At 40.5% G+C, this 20,599-nt stretch overlaps 2 protein-coding genes and 1 long non-coding RNA gene across 4 annotated transcripts; 1 reads left to right on the forward strand and 2 right to left on the reverse strand.

Annotated features, from left to right (window-relative positions):
- Positions 1-99: 99 nt before the first annotated feature.
- On the reverse strand, positions 100-8,562 carry LOC5508846 (beta-ureidopropionase). The gene is made up of 14 exons (XM_048727233.1): positions 8,409-8,562; positions 7,636-7,807; positions 7,200-7,287; positions 6,065-6,159; positions 5,360-5,444; positions 5,199-5,275; positions 5,067-5,121; positions 3,859-3,973; positions 2,190-2,271; positions 1,755-1,797; positions 1,521-1,547; positions 1,410-1,450; positions 523-609; positions 100-343 (listed from the first exon to the last, which is right to left on the reverse strand). The coding sequence occupies exons 1-14, from the start codon at positions 8,507-8,509 to the stop codon at positions 248-250; spliced, it is 1,164 nt and encodes a 387-aa protein (XP_048583190.1). The 5' UTR covers positions 8,510-8,562; the 3' UTR covers positions 100-247.
- On the forward strand, positions 4,398-19,031 carry LOC5508865 (acetoacetyl-CoA synthetase). Of its 2 annotated transcripts, none has more exons than XM_032377668.2 (18): positions 4,398-4,554; positions 9,960-10,063; positions 10,712-10,829; positions 11,179-11,289; positions 11,410-11,507; positions 11,616-11,730; positions 11,832-11,913; positions 12,566-12,707; positions 12,970-13,050; positions 13,161-13,285; positions 13,791-13,855; positions 13,966-14,088; positions 14,265-14,378; positions 14,632-14,757; positions 15,253-15,322; positions 17,287-17,345; positions 17,847-17,946; positions 18,115-19,031. In XM_032377668.2, exons 2-18 carry the CDS (start codon positions 10,016-10,018, stop codon positions 18,350-18,352), a joined length of 1,815 nt encoding a protein of 604 aa, XP_032233559.2. In that variant the 5' UTR covers positions 4,398-4,554; positions 9,960-10,015; the 3' UTR covers positions 18,353-19,031. The 2 variants fall into 2 exon arrangements, with proteins under 2 accessions (XP_032233559.2, XP_001629437.3); XM_001629387.3 differs by lacking the exon at positions 4,398-4,554 and adding an exon at positions 8,909-9,218.
- Positions 19,032-19,432: 401 nt separating this feature from the next.
- On the reverse strand, positions 19,433-20,553 carry LOC116615750. The gene is made up of 3 exons (XR_004295105.2): positions 20,457-20,553; positions 19,564-19,596; positions 19,433-19,483 (listed from the first exon to the last, which is right to left on the reverse strand). It is a non-coding gene; the product is annotated as an uncharacterized LOC116615750 (long non-coding RNA).
- Positions 20,554-20,599: the final 46 nt, after the last annotated feature.

The following is a 20,599-nucleotide window of genomic DNA, read 5'->3' on the forward strand; positions in this document are numbered from 1 at the left end:
ATTCGAATTATTTGTTTAAGTGGGCTTTTATTTGATTTATTGACTTGATTTATCCGACTAGCAAAATTAGAAAAAGAATACGACGCAACGGGACACAAAAATAGTATAAATGTTTATTCGAGTAGTTTTAGAGTCGGTTCCAAAGTATACACCAGTTGACCAGTTTCAACCTAACGAAAGTAAGTTAGGTTAGTCGGTAGCATCTGATCGTTCTATTATCAGGTTAAGTCTAGCAACATTTTTGTATTCACTTTGTTGTTTCTTCATGGACAATTGGTGGCTTGTAGTTGCGTTGGACTGCCTCACTCAAAGATTTTGCGTACATCTTCAAACGGGATGTCATCTAAAAACAAGAAAAAAGGCGTTGGCCAAGTCGAGTTTAAAATGATCCATAGAAAAAAAACTTTAATATGCAGCTCTAGTAGTTTTGCTGTGACATATCAAATGTTAATGCACACACAGTTTGAGGGAATCTCGGCAACAACAAAAAGCATGGCGGCATCAAATGCGTCGTCCACACACCTGGAATCCCCACTTGTCTTTGACTTGTCGGCAAAGGTTAAGATCAACTTCAGTTACAAGTAGCCCATCACGCGTACGGGATAGACCCTAGCAAAGAGAGAACACAACATACACTACTCAAGCATCATATCGTGCAATTTTCATACCCCTCGCCAAGATTCGGAGCAAGGGAGTGGTGTCATAGAGGGGTGTACTTAGAAGACCATTTCTCCTATTTGCTCCTGCAGTAGACAGAATAGTATTGAGGGCAAAGAAAGACCCAGTGGAGAGGGGAAGAGCCCACCATGTATGACCAGTAAACACAAGTAAAGCACAAAATTCTTTCAAGTAAAGCACAAAAACTCTTTTTCCATAGCAATCTAACGTGCGAGCGGAATACCCTAATGGAGAGAACCATATCATCACCAAGATGTCTCTACATAGTGCAAAAGAAAAAAAAGTTACCAAGAGCGGTTTCTTTGCTCATGTTTGGTATTTGTTACCATCAAAGGCAACTTCGTTATTATTGTTTCAAATGAAACTACTATCGAGGACCGCGACCTGCATTAAAACGCCTGAGGAGGAGGCTAGAGGGCGAGGCTGAACTCAGACTCAGTCTAGGGAAAAACGTAGAACGGGGTCGAGAGAAGTAAAACACTGACTACGGATCAAACTCAAATCGGCATTTAAAGGTCACTAGATTCATCTAGAATATTATTCTATCAAAAAACACACATATAATTAATCTTCTTCTTAACTACCAATGAAGGGTTCAACCGAGGTCAAACTCATCTCGTCGCATGAGCAGGGTGGGGGGGGGGCTCCTCAACCCCCCCCCCCCCTCCCTGGACACATGCCAGCATTTGGCGGCACATTAAAAGAACGGCATCTAACTGGGACATACTTACCGGCGTGCGACTGCCATTAGGAGCCGCCACGTAGCTTGACCCTGCAAACAACAGAAACCAGAATTTAGCACTGGGACACATTCTTTCTTTATTTGTCAGCTTATTGCTTACCGTAAAAATGGCCAAAGTCTTTATGAGCTGAAATAAAAAAAAATATTGAAGGGTCAAATGTGAAAAAAAGGTCTTGTGACACTTTTTCAAAAAAAAAAATAGAGGCATTTTGATTGAGAATTAACTTTAAATTCAGAGAAATAAAAGCATAGTTATTGCCTTGCTAGGATGTTCAATTAGTTTATATAAATATTCATCTACGTACTGTAAAACGTCTGAATTACGGAATCTAACCTGGCTTGCCATCAGCAGAAGTGAACTCATGCTCAAAGTGCTCCTACAGGAAAGAAACGCATAATGAGAACACTCTTCGAACATGGCTGCAAGGACGTTTGCAGGATTTAGAATATGAGCGGATGTATAAGAGTGGCGTATAGAAATATTTCCAAGAAAGGGAGGACATGTGATTCCTACAACAAAGACACATGAAAATCAGATTACACTTTGAGATGCGTGCATCTGGGAATTCCCCCAAAAACCCAAATTATTAGAGGGACTGGTGTGAAGTAACAATTAGAAAGAAAGGGTGATTTTTCCAGCCAAAATTACCTCAATCCCGGGTTTGCTTAACAGTAGCGCCTTAGTGAAAATGGTATACTTATAAACAGGGATTGAAGTTACAAACAAAAAATTGATGTTACTCGGATTATTTTCTTCTAGTATGCTCACCGTTCCTACTCTGTTAATAGGGACAGTAAAGTAAGAGTTTGCTATCGCTGCATTTCTTGCTTCTATTGACCAGAGAGGTTCACTGAAAAAGAAAGACAGGCAATCATATAATACTGTATCTCAAGGAAAGGGCAATAAATTAAAACATAACTAAAGCAGTACTAAAACAACTACGATATTATACCAAGTTTTCAGCGTTAATCTTCCCATCCTCATGAACCCCAAGCGTCGGGGTCAGCGTAACGAGGTGCAAGAAACAGGCGAAACAAGGAGACAGAGAGCAAGGGGGAGAGGACAGAGGGCGAGGGGGGAGAGGACAGAGGGCAGGGCGGTGAGGACAGAGGGCAAGGGGGGAGAGGACAGAGGGCAAGGGGAAGAGGACAGAGGGCAAGGGGGAGAGGACAGAGGGCAAGGGGGTGAGGACAGAGGGCAAGAGGACAGAGGGCAAGGGGGAGAGGACAGAGGGCAAGGGGGAGAGGACAGAGGGCAAGGGGAAGGGGACAGAGGGCAAGGGGAAGAGGACAGAGGGCAAGGGGGAGAGGACAGAGGGCAAGGGGGAGAGGACAGAGGGCAAGGGGGAGAGGACAGAGGGCAAGGGGGAGAGGACAGAGGGCAAGGGGGAGAGGACAGAGGTCAAGGGGGAGAGGACAAAGGGCAAGGGGGAGAGGACAGAGGGCAAGGGGGAGAGGACAGAATGCAAGGGGGAGAGGACAGAGGGCAAGGGGGAGAGGACAGAGGGCAAGGGGCAGAGGACTGAGGGCAAGGGGGAAAGGACAGAGGGCAAGGGGGAGAGGACAGAGGGCAAGGGGCAGAGGACAGAGGGCAAGGGGCAGAGGACAGAGGGCAAGGGGGAGAGGACAGAGGGCAAGGGGGAAAGGACAGAGGGCAAGGGGGAGAGGATAGAGGGCAAGGGGTAGAGGACAGAGGGCAAGGGGGCAAGGAGGAGAGGACAGAGAGCAAGGGGGCAAGGGGGAGAGGACAAAGGGCAAGGGGTAGAGGACAGAGGGCAAGGGGGCAAGGAGGAGAGGACAGAGGGCAAGGGGGCAAGGAGGAGAGGACAGAGGGCAAGGGGGAGAGGACAAAGGGCAAGGGGGAGAGGACAGAGGGCAAGGGGGCAAGGGGGAGAGGACAGAATGCAAGGGGGAGAGGACAGAGGGCAAGGGGGAGAGGACAGAGGGCAAGGTGCAGAGGACAGAGGGCAAGGGGGGGAGGACAGAGGTCAAGGGGGAGAGGACAGAGGGCAAGGGGGGGAGGGTGGTAGGAGAAAAAGGAAAGAAAAGACGCCCTGGGAGTCTGTTCTATAAAAGTCTTCTCTCCAGCACCCCCCCTCCTTTGTCTTGTTTCTTATCGCAAAAATTGAATTATTCGATATATTTACTGTGTATCTCTTTGCTAAATTTTTTATCATATTCCAACAGGAGTTATTCGTTTGAATCACAACTTCTCAGTTTTCTCGAATTTGGGGTCTTGGCAGGTATGAATTTGGCATACTTTGTACCTCTTGGAGGTGATATTAATGAAACAAATAAAATGGCTCACAATTAAAAAAGGTGGGGGGAAGGAGGAGAGAGAGGGAGAGGGAGAGGGGGAGGAGAGGGTAGGAAGTAGGAGAGGGTGGTTGCTTCTCATTTTGCACATGCTTTATGTTTTGGTGAATTTCATCAAATACCTGAGAGCCCCAACAGTGGCAGAGGGATTGAAAACAATCTCTGCTCCATTGATACTGAACATCAACCAGTTGAGGGGGTGATGGCGGGAGTAGCAGATGCTGACAGCTATTCGTCCTATAAGGTTAAGAAATAAAGTTAACAATCAACGTTACCACACTGCAGTCGCTGCGGAATGGGATAAAATCATATATCAGAACTCATGTGTCAGAACTTCTAACTTAGATAGTATGAACCTTACACAACTACAATGGCGATAGTACATAGGGAGAACATGACCAAAAAGTGCTTTTATCCATAGTGCTAAAAAAACTGGTTTAAAAAAAGTAAAAAAGTCTAGAACCCTATTTCTAAGAGCGGGTTTTTTTACTCGTGATTCCAGAATGAAAATGATTAGAATAGAAAAAGCGTGCGTTCGTTTATCCCGCTTTCCCATTCCGGAATGGAATGAAGGCCATTCCACCCATTCTGCTACCTGTAGCAGAATGACTTGTGTAACGGCATTCAGTTATGCGTTCATAAGATGTTATCGATTGATTACAACGGTTAATAATTACTTACGTAGCCTGTGTTGTACCTATTTGATCGGCCTTAAATATCAAATTACCGTAAGAACTGATTACCTAATAGGACAAACGTGAGATAACTGTGACAAATAAATCAAGACTAGAAGCCTTTCTAGAGACCCGCCAACGTTGGTGAATGAAACCATTTTGTTTGTTATAACTAATATTCAATAGTAACAGATCTCTACTCAATTTAGACGTGTAATTTAGTGCCTTTGATTATCGTAATTTAGCGCATTGTAACAATAGCTTAATAACTGTACCTATTTTATTATCATTGATTTCAGTTTGACCATACGCACGAGATTGTGAAAATAAAAAAACTAAAAATCGTATGCGTGCTTACACGTTCGTGCAAAAAGACTTCCGATCACGACCATTACAACTTGAATGCAAATCTGAACATTCTCTACCACTAATTCCTATTCCAGAATGATAGGAAAAAAACGTTCCCTAACATAGTAAACAATAAAAAGTCTGTTTTATAGTACACACATTCCTGTCCTCGCTATACCATAAAACTTTGAGTTTGACACCATGGTTTGGAGGAAAATGGCTGAAATTGTCTGACAGAACCCATTTCAGAGTGTATTTTCACATCTAGCTCAATGAGGTTTCTGCAGTTTTCTTTCTTCAAAACTCACCAAACTGTGTCTGGAATACCTGATGGCCCATGTCACCTTCCATATAGTAGGTGGACTAAAAAAAATAACATGAGAGCATTTAAAGGAAAGTTTTTATCAGCAAGACATAGTCACATAGCATCATTTCCATACCTCATTGAAATCTCCCACTCTCGGGATGTGGTTCTTTCTTGTTTTGCCAATAACTTCTCCAGTATTTGAAATAATGACTGAAAATAAATAATGATGAATTTTGTTGTACAATTTAGTGTGCAATTTTAAGAGCAAAAAGCAATTAAACATTGATGTCCTACCGGCAGTGTTCCATAAAATTTCCTGGTGAGTGTGATCACGCTCAAGAATAGGACTCACTATCACCATGTTGTATTGCTTTGCCCACTAAAACACAACACTTTGATGTCAAAACCATAAAATATGCTTAAATGCATTGTGTTCACTAAAATGAGCACAGCACTTTACAGGAGAAGGAGATAAGTCACAAATTACAGAGATTATGAGTCAAGGGACTCAGGATTATACAGGGTTATGTCCCAAAAATTTTAGGGCCAACCTTTAGACTTCACATAATTTTTGGCAAGGGTGAGAGACTCAAAGATTCAACTGAAAACTGAGAGACTTGGAAAACTGTCCCTAAATCTGAGGTAAGCACTAAGCAAGTCTGAGTCAGGAGTAAAGTACATAGACCAGGTTAACAGATTGGAAAATTAATACATCCCAATATTATTCAATCAAAATACCCAAATAGTCTTCTTCTAATCATAAATAATATAAATAAGGTTCTCCAAAAACTGGTAGTGGACTCTACTAAATTTTTGTCTTTCATAAAACTTCTTCATTACACCTTTCTAGGTGCCAGCTCTAGACCAAAAAAGAATTTACACATTTTCATATGTAATGGTTTTAACGTCTTGCACAAGAAGTTGTCAAAGACCAAAATTTGGCAGGGTGAACTACCAGTGTTTGGAAATCCTAATATCATTCATTATCATCAATACTACCTCTTGACACAACCTCACAGTTGGCCCGTCCTCGGCTGACTCCGCAAACTCAGTCCAGGGTTGTTTTTCGCGTGTACAGAAGGCAAAAGGCATGGCTGAAATATTAAGAATTGATTGGTAACAGTGTTGACATGGGGCAAATTAAAATGTGTTTAGAAAAGTCAGGTACCCTATTTTACACTAGTACACTGTGCTAAATAGCACAGTGCCATTTTTCTAGCTTGTTTGCTTAATTCCTTAAAAGGAAATTATATAACCCAATTTAGGAGTCGACTTTAACAATTTCTTTATTTTTTTATCATCCTAGAACTGTGTATGTCAGGAATTTCCACATAAATGCCCCAGCTCTTTTAGACCGGCATTTATTACAGCCATTGACTGCAGATATGAAGTTAATTTGTCTTTCATTTTAAAAGTGAAAGAGGTATTTCCACTCACCAACTAGTGTCATCTTTTGCCTATGATTTCCTCTGCCTTTAGAATCCTAACTAAACTAAGTCACATAAGAATAAAGATTTAAACTTTAGCTATAGAATAGAAATAAATAGTAACAAGTGTTCCTGAAAGCTACATAGTAGCATACACACCCACCACACTCCAAACACTAGACACTATACAATGTTATAGCTTACACATTGAACATTCTAACTACTAGTCTACATCTTTTTCACAAGCACCACATCGTCCATCAGATTAAAGCTACTAAAAGAAAATACACTCTACATAAAAAAAAATTCACCTTACTAATACAATTCTCTACATGAAATCACAAAATATCTGCTACACCTAACTACATATTTAACTAACTACACCATATTGATTGGTTATACAAAAGGTAATAGAAACCCATTTACACAGCCGTCAGTAAACAAGCAAGCTGCTTTAAAGGGAGAAGCCTTTCATAAAAAGAGTTGAGGATGAATTTCCTATAAATATATAAACTAACTAATCAGGAAAGGCTGCACTCAAGCGTTAAAAATAGATCCCCTTTGTAAAAATTCTACTTTGTTAGGAAAGGACTTAGACATACAAATAAGGAATCCAGAAAAAAAATGATGAAAAAATGAAAACATATATCTATGTAATAATTACATGTTGAATATCTAAATAAAATTTATGAAAAAAAAGGACTTACTCCAGCACTCTTGGAAGCAGATAACATTGACTTTAGATAAAGCTGCTGCCTTGACAATGTCTTTCATTCTGTTATGTAGACCTTCTTTCTGTAGCACAAGAAAGGGGAGTGCAAATTAAACTACAGTGCTATCTTCATTAAGCAGTCACCCTTGCACCTGAGACAAGTACCTGTTTAAAGAGATTGGCAGTTTAACAGAGGTATCTAAGAACAGAATTCAGTTTCTTGACCGTAAAGAATTTGAAATATATTACTCATCTTGAAGTAGCCCATAGTCATACTACCTAGACCAATCAATTGCCTTACTGTGTGTAGTTAAATGGTTTGTGATGTGTAGGTGAAAACAAAAAAAAATATGGTTTATATATTCATTTGATATTTTCAGATGAGACAGGGTCTTGAATCTGGCTATAAAGACAATAATAATTATCCACACCTGTTTGGCAATTGGCATATTTGTTGGCTCCACTATCTTGTTTTGGACAGCTCCAATTCGTACCAGACGTGGCTGCCTCAGCTCTTCAGCTGCCGCATCTATCTTGTACCCAGCAAGCTCAAAATCTAGCTCAGCTGCCATGGAAACTGCTGCAGCAGGCAGAGAAAGGTCACTGGAAAATAAAAAGGAAAATGAATGAGATTCTTTTTTGTGAACTTTTATTTAATGGAAACTAATTTGTGTATTGTCTACAACAAAGTTGAATAGTTCCACTTTTTGTTGTTGTTATTTTGCGGCCAAAGCCTGAGCATTTTAGTATTGTGAAGTGCTTCATAAGATTCTCGGCATGACCATCCTGGATGCAGCACTTGTGAGTGGGGATTGCCTTAAACCATAGAGGTGCCCATGTATCAGCTGGGAAAAATATACAATTTGCACATTATTAATATCGCCTAAGATTTACAAGCTATAATAATTCCAATAGCAAATATCTCTTCCTTTGTTATTTTTAGGCATGAATTCCTTGTTATGGAAAAGTAGGGCTCCAACTAATCCTCGCTTTTCCACTCACTATCAATACAAAAGTGAACCTTACTAAACTAATAAGAGTGGCGGAAGTTTTTTTTCTTCAAAAACAAATTATTTACTTTATCATGTTTTCGTACATGTCACCGGGATCACCAAGGTCTTACTCGAACTTTGCAAAATCAGTTTGCAAAATTTATACAAAATCAACGAAAACTCACAATTCAGGTAATTAAAGGGCATTTTACCTGACAGGATTTCCATATAGGATCCTCTTTACTTCCTTTAGATCTTCTGCAGGAAGGTTTTTCTCCAAAGTTTTGTTCAAACTCTCAAACTCAGCCGCCATCTTGACCAAAAACCGAGAGGGACTGGAGCCGCCGATCTCTTCAGAAGGGGGGAGGGGTGGATTGAATTGAAAAGTGGAAGTGTGACTTTCATGCTATTTCTTTCTAAAATACAAGTGTTTACTTAGATGATTTATATTGCTGAGAACGAAAATCTTTTGGAAAGATTAGAGAAAGGTTTTGGTATAATAATTTATCTGTCCTACCTCACATGCTACGGTACAAAACCCCTCCCCACCTTCCCCATGTTGACTTCAATGGCCACTTCAAGGGCAAGCCTGAAGTTCAAACCTCATTCAACTTATCACTTTTTATGTACTTAGTTGAAATAACTCTTTCCCACAGATAACAAGGGCATTTAATAGGAAATCCTTTAAGAAAACATACATTATTTTTGCAATTTTAATGGAAGTCTTAAATCTGTCGACGTGGCGGGAAAAGCGAATTCTACGAACCCGCCGGAGCGTTGCCAAGCGAGGGGTTGTTTTCCTATCCAGAGAACACTGAGAATTCTGCCTCTATCCTAGATTATATCAAGCGGGAAAAAAGGTTACTGCTCCATATTGGTAGCGGTAGTGTTTTACGTAAAAATGGCTGCCGTTCAAAGTGAAATGTTGCCACTTTTGATGTGGAAACCGCGGGGAAGTAAAATGTCTTCAAATATGGACGCGTTTCGTGAAGCTGTCAACCGGAAATTCAGCAAGAACTTTGGTAAGAAAGTTTGACAAAACTTTAATGTCATTTTTAATCGTTAACATCGATTAAGACTACTTGACTGTAGCACTCAAATTGATTGAAGACTTCTGGTTATAAGTTACATGTATCTTTGCGTTGTTAAATTATGATGCAATCATTCATTCATTCAAGGTCATTTTGTTGAGTCTGGACTCCTCTCGGACTCAAAAGTTAGTTGTGATTATTTTAATTTTTAGATCAAAACCTTGACTTAACATAAAACGGAACTGACTTTTGCTAAAATATGCAAAACGTGGACATTTTGTAGATTTCCTCATGTAAATAAGATGCTCACACCCCCAACACACCCCCAACAATAAACACCTGCTAATTTGCGTAATAAATTACTGTTCATATTTTGCTCGAGATTTCTTCACATCCAACCACCTTATGCATCATTTTTAGCAGTTTAAGCATTAAATTGTTCTTAAAGATGTCAAATTGAGTGAGTGGTTGATCTTATATTGTCATATAATGGCTTTTGATAGAAATATAGGAGTTATCCCTGGCCCGTAGCCAGGGGGGGTCTGGGGGGTTTTGAAGAACCACCCCACACGACTCGAAGGTCCGCCCTGGTGAAGGTTAATTGAGTATCGCTGCAAGCTAGGACGAGCTACTTAGGAGAAAATGGGTAAATGACCCCCCCCCCCCCCCCCCCCTTCAAAATCCTGGCTACAGGCCTGTACCATAAACATTATTTCTAATTGTCTATTCCAGAATCTTATGAGCAGCTGCGGTTATGGAGTGTAGATCACTATGCTGAGTTTTGGGAAATGTTCTGGACCTTTTCTGGAATTATTCACTCCCAGACATATGATGAAGTAAGTTTGTTAAAAGGGGCTTCCTGCTCTTAACTTAAATCTATGACGCACTTGGTGATTTTGTACACGAATATGAGCGAATTAGATTGCCAGCAAATCTCATCGCTAGTATTGGACGGACCAGACATCAAGATATCAGTGAATTAACCGCTGAGGCAGCAGACAGACCTGGCAATTTTCAGTGATTGAAATTCGGTCATAGAGTGTACAAAATCGGCTGTGTCATATGTTTTATAGTGCATATGTTTTATAGTGTTTTATATTTGCATCCATTTGCCTTCTACAAACCTATTCCTTATTTGTCTAGCTATTTTTCTGTAGCATGTAGCGGTCACATATAATATTGTTTACAAACCTTAATAATGCAGGGGCTTTGAAGCTGTTACAGTTTGGGCTTGGGAGGCTCAACACTTATTCACCGACATCATCATATTTATTTTGAAACAATTTATAAGGAATCTAGGGCATGCTTTGCCGTTGAAAGATAGACATTTCTGAATTTTTTAAAACACTAAAAATATTTTTCCCTATTTATATCACTTAGATATTCATATCCCTGGTCTTGCCCACTCCCTGATAAACACATTTAAAAAATGGTTATATGCATCTGTTTTCGCTTTTGTTTTGAATACAACTTCATCATATCAGGTAATAGACACAACGAAAAGAATAGATGAAATTCCTGAATGGTTCCACGGTGCAAGAATGAACTATGCAGAAAACTTGCTACAAGGCAAAGATGAAGACATAGCCTTATACACAGCAGGTATGTGGGCCTACAAGCGTGTGCCCAGTATGGTGGTTTTAAGGCATCCAATTTTTACTAAGCGTCCAAGTTTCCAACCTGTATTCATTTGAAATTGCGACTCCCTTGGAAGACTCCCCAACCCTTACCCTTATAAAAATGAAGAGTCAAAGCAACCCCTCTTTTTGTTTGTTTGTTTGTTTGTTTGTTTGTCCTGTTATCTTGTCAGTATTTGACAATCCTAAAATAAGAAAATACTCACTTTTTGGTGGGTGTGTTCATGGGCGCACCCTATAGGTACGCACACCTGGCTATCCCGATGCACTCTGGATGGATAATTCAGTGGGTAACCACTTAACTATAATTTTAGGAGAAAACCAAGAAGTAAGAACAGTGACATTTCAGCAGCTTCGTGAGAAAGTTGCAGTTTTGGCATCAGCTCTAGGGAAACTTGGCATCAAAATGGGAGACAGAGTTGTTGGTAAGATACAAAGAACACACAAATTAAACTAATATTAACTGAGTTCTCCTTTCTGGTTGAAACTTGTTGCTTTTCCAGGATGAAAAGTTTATTTGCTAAATTGGCTTTCATGTATTTCAGGTTACATTCCAAACTGTGCTCTTGCTGTTGAGGCAATGCTTGCGGCAAGCAGTATAGGTGCAATATGGAGTTCCACCTCACCTGATTTTGGTGTCTCTGTGAGTATTTACACATTCAGTTATTACTGTGTATAAAAATGTTGTTCAGAGCTAAAACAGGCTGCTGTTGTAAATAACACACGCTGTCTTTCATAACCTTTTTTGCAGGGTGTACTGGATCGTTTTTCACAGATTCAGCCAAAAGTCATGTTTTCTGTCAATGCTGTCCGTTATAATGGAAAGATTCATGACCATATGGCAAAACTGGATGGTGTTGTTCAAGGTAAGTAGAGTGGTTTTTAAATATATCTTGAGCACACATTCAAGAATATGTGATATGTCACAATACTGTACAGGAAAACTATAACTTAATTGTTTTTTCAGGTCTTCCAGGGCTTGAAAAAGTAGTCATTCTCCCATTTGTTGGCACAGAAGAGAAAATAGAAATCAGCCAAATTAAGAATAGGTAAAGATATCTGCGATACAAGTAGACCTGTATGATAGGTGTACACTTCAGGACAACAAGTCTTGCATAGATACCCTCCACTTGCTGGGTCTTTTCGAAAGTTGAAAAAAATTACCTACCCCTGTAACCTTGACCTAAAAAAGAATCAAAGCGAATTCTTATTTTCCATTCCTCTCCATCTTCTTCCTGGTGGTCCTTGATACACAAAAATTGCTGTACCCTGCTAGCAGAGGCCCTTTCAGGTGCAGTCCCAGGATTGGCCAAGAGGAGGGGGGCGCAGTCATAGGTATCATATGGAAAAAGCATAGTATTTGAAGATTTATGAAATCACCCAATTTTTGGTTGCCAAGGGGGGTGCGCGTGCACCCCCCTGTGTACACACCTTCTTTTGTTTGTAGTTCTTTGTATTGGTTACAACCTCTTCTTCTTAGTTACGATCACTTTGGGTTGCAAGGCTTGTTTTCACACAGGCTTACACCCAATAAAGAAAGAAGCTCTGCTCACAGGGTAGAATTGCTGAGAATAAAACAATTAGAGAATACCATGAAAACATACAATAGAGAGCCTGAGACTCTACATCTCTTTCTTTTTGTTTGTCTAAAATGTTTTTCCAATTCCTTCTCTTTTTGATGACTCTTTCTTTATTTTTCAGTATTTTTTTGTCAGACCTGCTCAAGTTAGCAGATGATAGGCCAGAGCTTGAGTTTAAGCAGCTTCCATTCAACCACCCATTGTTTATTATGTATTCCTCTGGTACTACCGGTCCACCCAAATGCATGGTTCACTCTGCAGGGGTATGTTGTCCTTTGATTTGCTATTTCTAGAACAATTTCTAGTTTTTCTGAGCAGCTTTTTGTTAGGAAACTTTTAAAGCCTTAAAAAATTATACACAGAACATGTAGTTTTTCCAACACGATCTCATACAGGGTTGAAATGGTCCGTAGAATTGATTCAAGTCTCAGATAATGCAATGATAGAGTTGTCTGATTTTACACACCATTCTATATAAACCAGGCAAAATATCCGATGGTGAATATAACTTATATCCTATTGTAGGGTACTCTGCTTCAGCACCTGAAAGAACACAAGCTCCATGGCAACATGGGAAAAACAGACATTATAATGTACTACACTACGGTAAATAAGCAGTAAACGCACAAAAAGATATTTCCTTGTGCTATTAAGGGTGAAGCTGTACACTAAATACAAAAGGGTAGATGTTTTGTTTACATAGTTTTCCTATACAGACAGGTTGGATGATGTGGAACTGGTTGGTCAGTGCGCTTGCGGTTGGTGCAGCATTAGTACTTTATGACGGCTCCCCATTCATTCCCTCCCCCTATGTGATTTGGGACCTTGTTGATGAAATAGGGTAAGTGGGGTGTGGCCATGGGCTCATAGGTGTCTTTTGCAATTAGTTATTAGCACTTATAACTATCACTAATCATCACTATTTATCTAAAAAAATTATCCCTCATAATAATGATAATCATAATTTTCCTGCCGCTACTGAATCATCCAGACTGATTTGTGATTATAATAATGGTGTTTAAATGTTTTCTCTAACCATCATCATAATCTTTATATTTCAGCAACATAATCACCATCAACATCATCACAATCATCGTCACCATCTACAACATTCTTCAAGTTTTTTGTCATTATCTTTTTCACCATCAACAAGAACAACCTAACCACAAAACTATTTTTACAATCATTATCATCAACAGCATAATAAAAGGCATCAATCTTGTCATCACCATAATCATCATCCTTGTCATCACCAGCCTCATCACTATCATACAACTCCAAACATGTCATTTCAGCTGAATAGCTGGTTTATTAATACATTCATTCGAATAAATTACCTGCTGTAGGATCACAATTCTTGGGACAGGAGCTAGATGGCTTCAAGCACTAGAAGACAAGCATATCTACCCAAGTGAGCATTTTAATTATTCGTAACCTATTCACAGATAGTTTTGTCATTCGTTCATTTATTCAGCCAAATCTAGAATTCATTCTTTGTTTGTTTATTCTGGTTAAATTTAGAGGATAGCAATCGGCTGACAAGTTTACATACTATTTTGTCGACTGGCTCCCCACTCAAGCCTGCAAGCTTTGATTATGTTTACAAGCACATCAAGAGTGACCTTCTTCTTGGCTCAATCACTGGTAAGTTTGTACTAGCCTCCCTAAAACATTAAGCAAAAGAAAAAGAAGGACCATAGCCAGTATGGGGCAAACAAGGGCCTTGGCCTTGGTCATAATCAATTCCTGACTCTGTCCCTTCAAAATACTGGGACTTAATGTTGAACAATGAGTAACTCATCGCTGCTGTTGTCTTAAAGGTGGTACAGACATCATTTCTTTGTTTGCCGGACACAATACTGGACTTCCTGTGTACCGTGGAGAGATCCAGGCAAGGAGCTTGGGTATGGCCGTAGAGAGCTGGAACGAGGAAGGTATAAGGACAGCATAGCATAATTTGAAATTATTTATTGTTTGTTTTATAGTATAATTTTATGTTATTTATAGTTTGACTACCTGTCAGCTTAGAAACAGGGACTAAGTGTTATCAAGTGGAAAACATGTTGTATGTAAGCACTATTGCTGAGAGCTTAAGACCTCCTCCCCTTTAGTAGAAGAGCCGTCCTTTATATATATATATATATATATTCATAGATCCCCAACTCCATTCTTTTCTTCTTGCTTCAGGTGTGTCTGTGTACGATAGTAGTGGGGAGCTCATCTGTACCAAGCCCTTCCCTTGTATGCCAACACATTTCTGGAATGACCCCAATGGGAGCAAGTACAGGAAGGCTTATTTTACAAAATTCAAAGGTAGTATGGTCAACTCTCACTGTAAATAATGACCAGAGAAGGGCGGTACCCAGAACTAAAACAAATCCAACATAACCATGAATTTTATACCTCAAAATACCTTTTTTACTGAAGTACCTTTTCACAAGGACACAGCATGCACACTGTGAGCTGATTAGAAATGTGCATTTGATAAACCATCCATCCTTCTACTTCACATAAAAGCAGAAAATTTATCTGTCTGCCACAGGCCAGTAGGCTTGAGAGGAGGGGTTCAGATATGCCCTCCAGCACTGCTCATTTTGTTTTTAGATGAGTATTATTTTTAAAATCTCTGAAAATGTTCTTGACGAGCTCAACTTGGACATGCAGCTTCTTATGAATTCATAAGAGGGCGGAGAGCAGTGACATTTCACCATTTATGTAAAGAAGTTGCTTGAAGGAAAATAGAGAAATGCACCTGGGGTGAAATGTTGAAACAATACAATACCCACAATGGGTTTGTATCTCTTGCAGGAGTATGGGCACATGGAGACTTCTGCAAAATCACCTCTAGAACAGGGGGAATAGTTATGCTTGGTCGAAGGTTAGTTTGCTTTAGCTCCCTTTTCCATACCTACAAATTCTTTTGACTGTTCTCAGTCTTACACTCTAGGATACATTAACATAAAGAAAACAATGGGGGGCGCAGCCCCTACTGGTCCTTTCCTTATAATTTTTTAAAATATTGAGGGGCACGTGCCCCCAGTGCCCCACCCCTTGCTACGGCCCTGATCTTGCTTTTAGTTTGACTTCTCATAATAATAATAATAATAATTAGTTTATTTTTCACTTTCGCAGTCCATGGACTGAATTACAGTGACGGTCAATTACGCATACATATAAATATATAATTAACTTATAATTTACACATGATATATTGATAATTCACTCCAAGCCTGAGGTTGCAAACTTTACGCTAACAAAATTTCCGAACCTGTCGGTTTTGGTTGCTAGAGTGACATGGTCTTTAGGTCTTAAGTTGTAGTGCGAGGACTGGTTAATTATGCGTTTGTGTATTAGGAGATGGAGTGGATTGTCAGGAGTGACCTTACGGATAAACTTACTGCATGCTATTTTCCTGCGCTCCTCAAGGGTGGGAATACCAGCCTTGGCCAGCGCGTCCGCATAGGGGATAAATGGGAATATGATAGCCAAAGCGCGCCTCTGGATCCGCTCCAGATCTTGCGATAAATATTTTGGAAGGTTGGCAAAGACTACGCATGCGTACTCCAGGATAGAGCGCACGAGACAGCAGTAAATGCTAACAAGGTCCCCTTGTGGGACACGACTCTTCTTGAGTTGCCTTATTGCGTAAAGGCGCCTGTTAGCTTTCTTCACTACATACTCGCAGTGAGCAGCCCATGTCAGATCGTTGGAAATGTACACGCCGAGTAGCTTAAATGATGTCACTTCCTCAATATAGGTGCCACCGGTGGCAATGGGTTGAAGCTCACAGCTATTGTAGTGAAGAAAGCTTACACGCATCTCCTTGCATTTCGTTGGATTAAGTTGCATGTTGTTATTACTGGCAAATTCTTGAATATCCGACACAATATACCTCATTATTGATGGTGAATTCCTGGGAATAACTTCCATTACTGTAAGGTCGTCGACAAACTTTGCCCTCAAGCTCCATTTGTCGACAAGCTCGTTCACCATTACAGCAAATAATATAGGCGCTAATTTTGTGCCTTGTGGGATGCCCCCATTAAGCTTTCTAGGTTGAGATTTAAACGTGCCTATTTGGACAGACTGCGACCTTTCTAATAGGAAAGCAGCAACCCACCTTACTAAGCTAGGGTGCATGTCAGAACAGGATAACTTAGATAGTAATATCTTATGATCGATTAAGTCGAAGCCCTTTCTGAAATCGGCAAAAAAGAAACGAATGGAACAATTACCTCTGTCTCCAGAAGGATTGCATTCCCTCTCATGATTTTATCATAGGACACTCCTTGGAGAAACATTTTTTTTTAACCTCAGAAGATACCATCTCCTTGAATTTAGACCCTTAAAGATAAGACAAGCATCCCGATTTACCCAAACTGTAGTGTATTAGCACACTTTACTTAAGTATCATATAACAGAGATGACGTTATTTATTGATAATGATTATTTGTAATACTATATAAGGTCATGCCGTTGCCATAAGTTGTAAATACTGTGATTAAAGATCAGTCTATATTCGCAAACCAAAGCGTGCGGTTGTGTTAACTGACTTTAATGAATATATAGCGAAAGACACTAAACAAACCTTGGAAGTACCCCATGGGGCGAGGGAAGTTCCCCCCAGTTGAAGCCGCAGGGTATGGGGAGTACCTTACTGGACAACAGGATTACCCCACAGGGCAGGGCGTTACCCCATGGGGCACTGGGAGTACCCCTTCTAGCATGGGGAGTACTCCAGAGAGCAAGGGAGGCCCCATGGGGGCCAGGGAATTACCCCACAGGGGGAGGAATAGATCTCTTGCATCTCTCAGTTTATACAAAGCTCCTTTTAATTTTCAGTGATGGAACTCTGAATCCAAACGGAGTTCGTTTTGGTAGTGCGGAAATCTACAACATAGGTAGGTCAAGCACACATTTCTAAATGCTGTAAATATTTGCACATAAACTTGCCTACACAGGAATCACATTTAAGGGATACTCGCATACGGGACTGATTTCCTAGTCCGTTCTTATGATTCATATAAAATTACCTCGCAGATTTTTTCTATAATGGACAATAGTAACAGCTCTCATTGTCTCATTTATGCGAGTTTTTCCTGTAATTCTTTAGGAAAGAATGTTCAGCGAGCGAGAAGGGATAAGTGGATTTGAATGATAAGGTTGAGGATTAATTATAGAAAAAAAATGTATGGTCCCACTACCAGGCTAATTTGGCTCCTGGCGGGGAGCGTTGCATGACACCGACCGCTGGGGCTTCAAAGAAGTCTATGTAGGGGGGGGTGGGGAATTAGAATTTGCAGAATTGGAATTTATTCAGACGGATGGCGCTGAGCGCATGCATCAGCTGCCTATCGTTTGTAAACTTCGGGAGAACTTCTTAGTTTGTCTTTTGTTTTTAGTTGAAAAGTTCCCTGAGGTTGAAGACAGCTTATGTGTCGGTCAGCAAACGGACGATGGCGAGAGAGTGGTACTGTTTATCAAGATGGCCAATGGATGCAAGTAAGATATGACACAGACAGACAGACAGACAGACAGACAGACAGACAGACAGGAAGCTGGACAGACGGAAAGACAGACGGACGGACAGACACAGAGATACAGACAGATAACCCAAATGAGTTGTATGTGTTTATTATTAGAGCGCTAATTATTTGTTTGTGTCTTTAGGTTTAATGAAGAAATTGTCGAAAGAGCGCGAAAACAGATACGAATCAAACTATCTGCCCGACATATACCAGCGGTGATACTGGAAACGCGAGAGATCCCGTATACTGCGAGCGGTAAAAAGGTGGAGGTGGCCGTGAAACGTATTCTGGCGGGAGAAATTATCACCAACCGAGGAGCCCTTGCTAACCCTGACTCACTAGACCTATACCAAGACTTGCCTCAACTCAAGACGTCCTAGAACACACGACAAACTCTGTCTACACTGAACACATTCAATTGACTGCAAATCATATGCATACATGGCCTATTTCAAATGTGTCGTAGCCCGGAGTGCTTCATGGGTATCAAAAAATAAGTGAAAATAGAAACAAAATCCAGGTTTAGAGAGCGTTAGCACTCGTTCTGGGGGCATATAAACACGGGGGTGATCGTCAGCAAAATCAGTTTTAACCCTAACCGATAGCACTTTGGATGTGGTCAACAGCAATCCTTATACTCCTAAAAGATGGCACATTGAGTGTGGTCTAAGCAATTTTTAACCCTATAAGGGATAGCAGTTGGTAGATTTTTTTTATATCATAGAAGATAGGACGATCACCCCGTCTACTTACTTTTATGGAGAGTCCCCCTTTTCGATGAGTCAATCAATTATACATTACCCATGAACCACTACATTGATTATCGTGTGCATACCTTATTTGAAATAGGTGCTTATATCCTGAACATATGAGGTATATAATTTTATCGGCTTTTGCTCACGATTTAGCAACACAGAAAGAATATAAGCTAGAAATTATGAAATAATGAAGGGAAATAATAATAAGGCAGCCAAGGAGACCGTTGTTTGTATATTTAGCTCCATGGCTAAAATTCAACGAACGTTTTGTGACACACAATAAAGACAATAGCAGGCGCAATCTCATTAGGTCTTGTTGCGCAATCAGTTAACGCCTTGTTTGGGCTTGTTGCGCAATCAGTTAACGCCTTGTTTGGGCATGTTGCCCAATCAGTTAACGCCTTGTTTGGTTTTGTTGCGCAATCAGTTAACGCCTTGTTTGGGCTTGTTGCGCAATCAGTTAACACCTTATTAGCGCGTGTGTCCGACTAGTACTAGAGACCTACGAGGGTGAGTGCCAAATCTCCCCCATCCCCCACTCCCTACGTCAGCAATCCCCTTATAAACAATTGCGGGCATTTGTGGTTGAGCCGATGTCTAGTTCGGCCCTTTTTCTCCAGTTAGAATATTGTTTTTGTGCCGCATGCACTGTGTGTGTGTGTGTGTGTGTGTGTGGGGGGGGGGGGGGGGGGGGGGGGTCGTACCATGATCCTTTGCGCAAGCTGTCGCGGCTCGGTGATAGGCTATTACGGCCTGTTGACAGAAAGAAGTTTGACTTTAAAAAAAGGTTTTAAACATCCCCGCATAAATAACCAAGACTCTTGTCTACTCACTGCTCTGAGAAAAGCCTGGTATAGCGATAGCGCCTAAAAGATAAAACATATTAAATACTTTTTTATCGTAAACCCATGCGCTGTGCAAATATTCCAGTAGCACAATGAAGTGCTCCATCCTTGAACGAAATGGGAGGAGTAAGGTAAGGATTAAGCAACTTTTTACTCAGATTTTTACTGAGCTTATCACCCATTTTACACAACTGTTAAAGTGCCCTAAACGCCACCCCTTTGTTATTTTTATAATACGAGGAAATCTAGAAATACAGTAGTATCTAAAGTTCTATACTTCATTTGCCAAATGAAATCGAAAATATCAAAAAGCTCTCCTGAATCAGGCAAGGAAAGTGGTTGTTTTCTCACTCTTGATATCTTACTACGATAATAGACTATGAATATGTAATGAATATGTAATGATGGACGGGCGCCAAACCAAGAAAAAAAAAAAAAAAAACAGGCATCGCACGTGGTGTAGCCCGAGCTCGACCCTTCTGGCTTGAATAGCCCGTGTAACATCAGTACTGTGAGACGCAGTAAAAATAGACGTTTTGGGTCAAACTAAACGTGCGTCAAAACAAGGCGAGCGAGTAATCGCTCGAGCAATGTGAGGATTGCGCTATAAGGACCGCAAGATCTCTTAACAAAGAAAACCCGAACTCCCCACTAAGTTTCTTTCGTTTCCTTGTGAGCCCGGATTCACAGGATTTTACTTTATTTGTTTTACCAAATTCAACAAAATTAAACACCGATAAAAATAACAAGATGATGTAAAAAGATGATCGTGTGTGTTGTAAACGTGCCTTAACTCCCTCCTTCTAATCGCCTTGGCGTAAGGCAGGAAAAGGACGGAACCACCACATCGCTGAGCCATGAATCATTATTCATTCACTTACGCTGACAACTTGACAATAGTCGGAACTAATGAGACCTCACTCCCTGTGACGCGTGACGCCTGTGGCCTTTGTCGTTCACACATGCGGTTACTGGAAGTTTAGCTGTCATCGGGCTCAGATTAGTCAGCGGTCGTTTTCTGTCA

This window comes from Nematostella vectensis, chromosome 4 (assembly GCF_932526225.1).
Source record: "Nematostella vectensis chromosome 4, jaNemVect1.1, whole genome shotgun sequence".
Classification (NCBI taxonomy): domain Eukaryota; kingdom Metazoa; phylum Cnidaria; class Anthozoa; order Actiniaria; family Edwardsiidae; genus Nematostella; species Nematostella vectensis.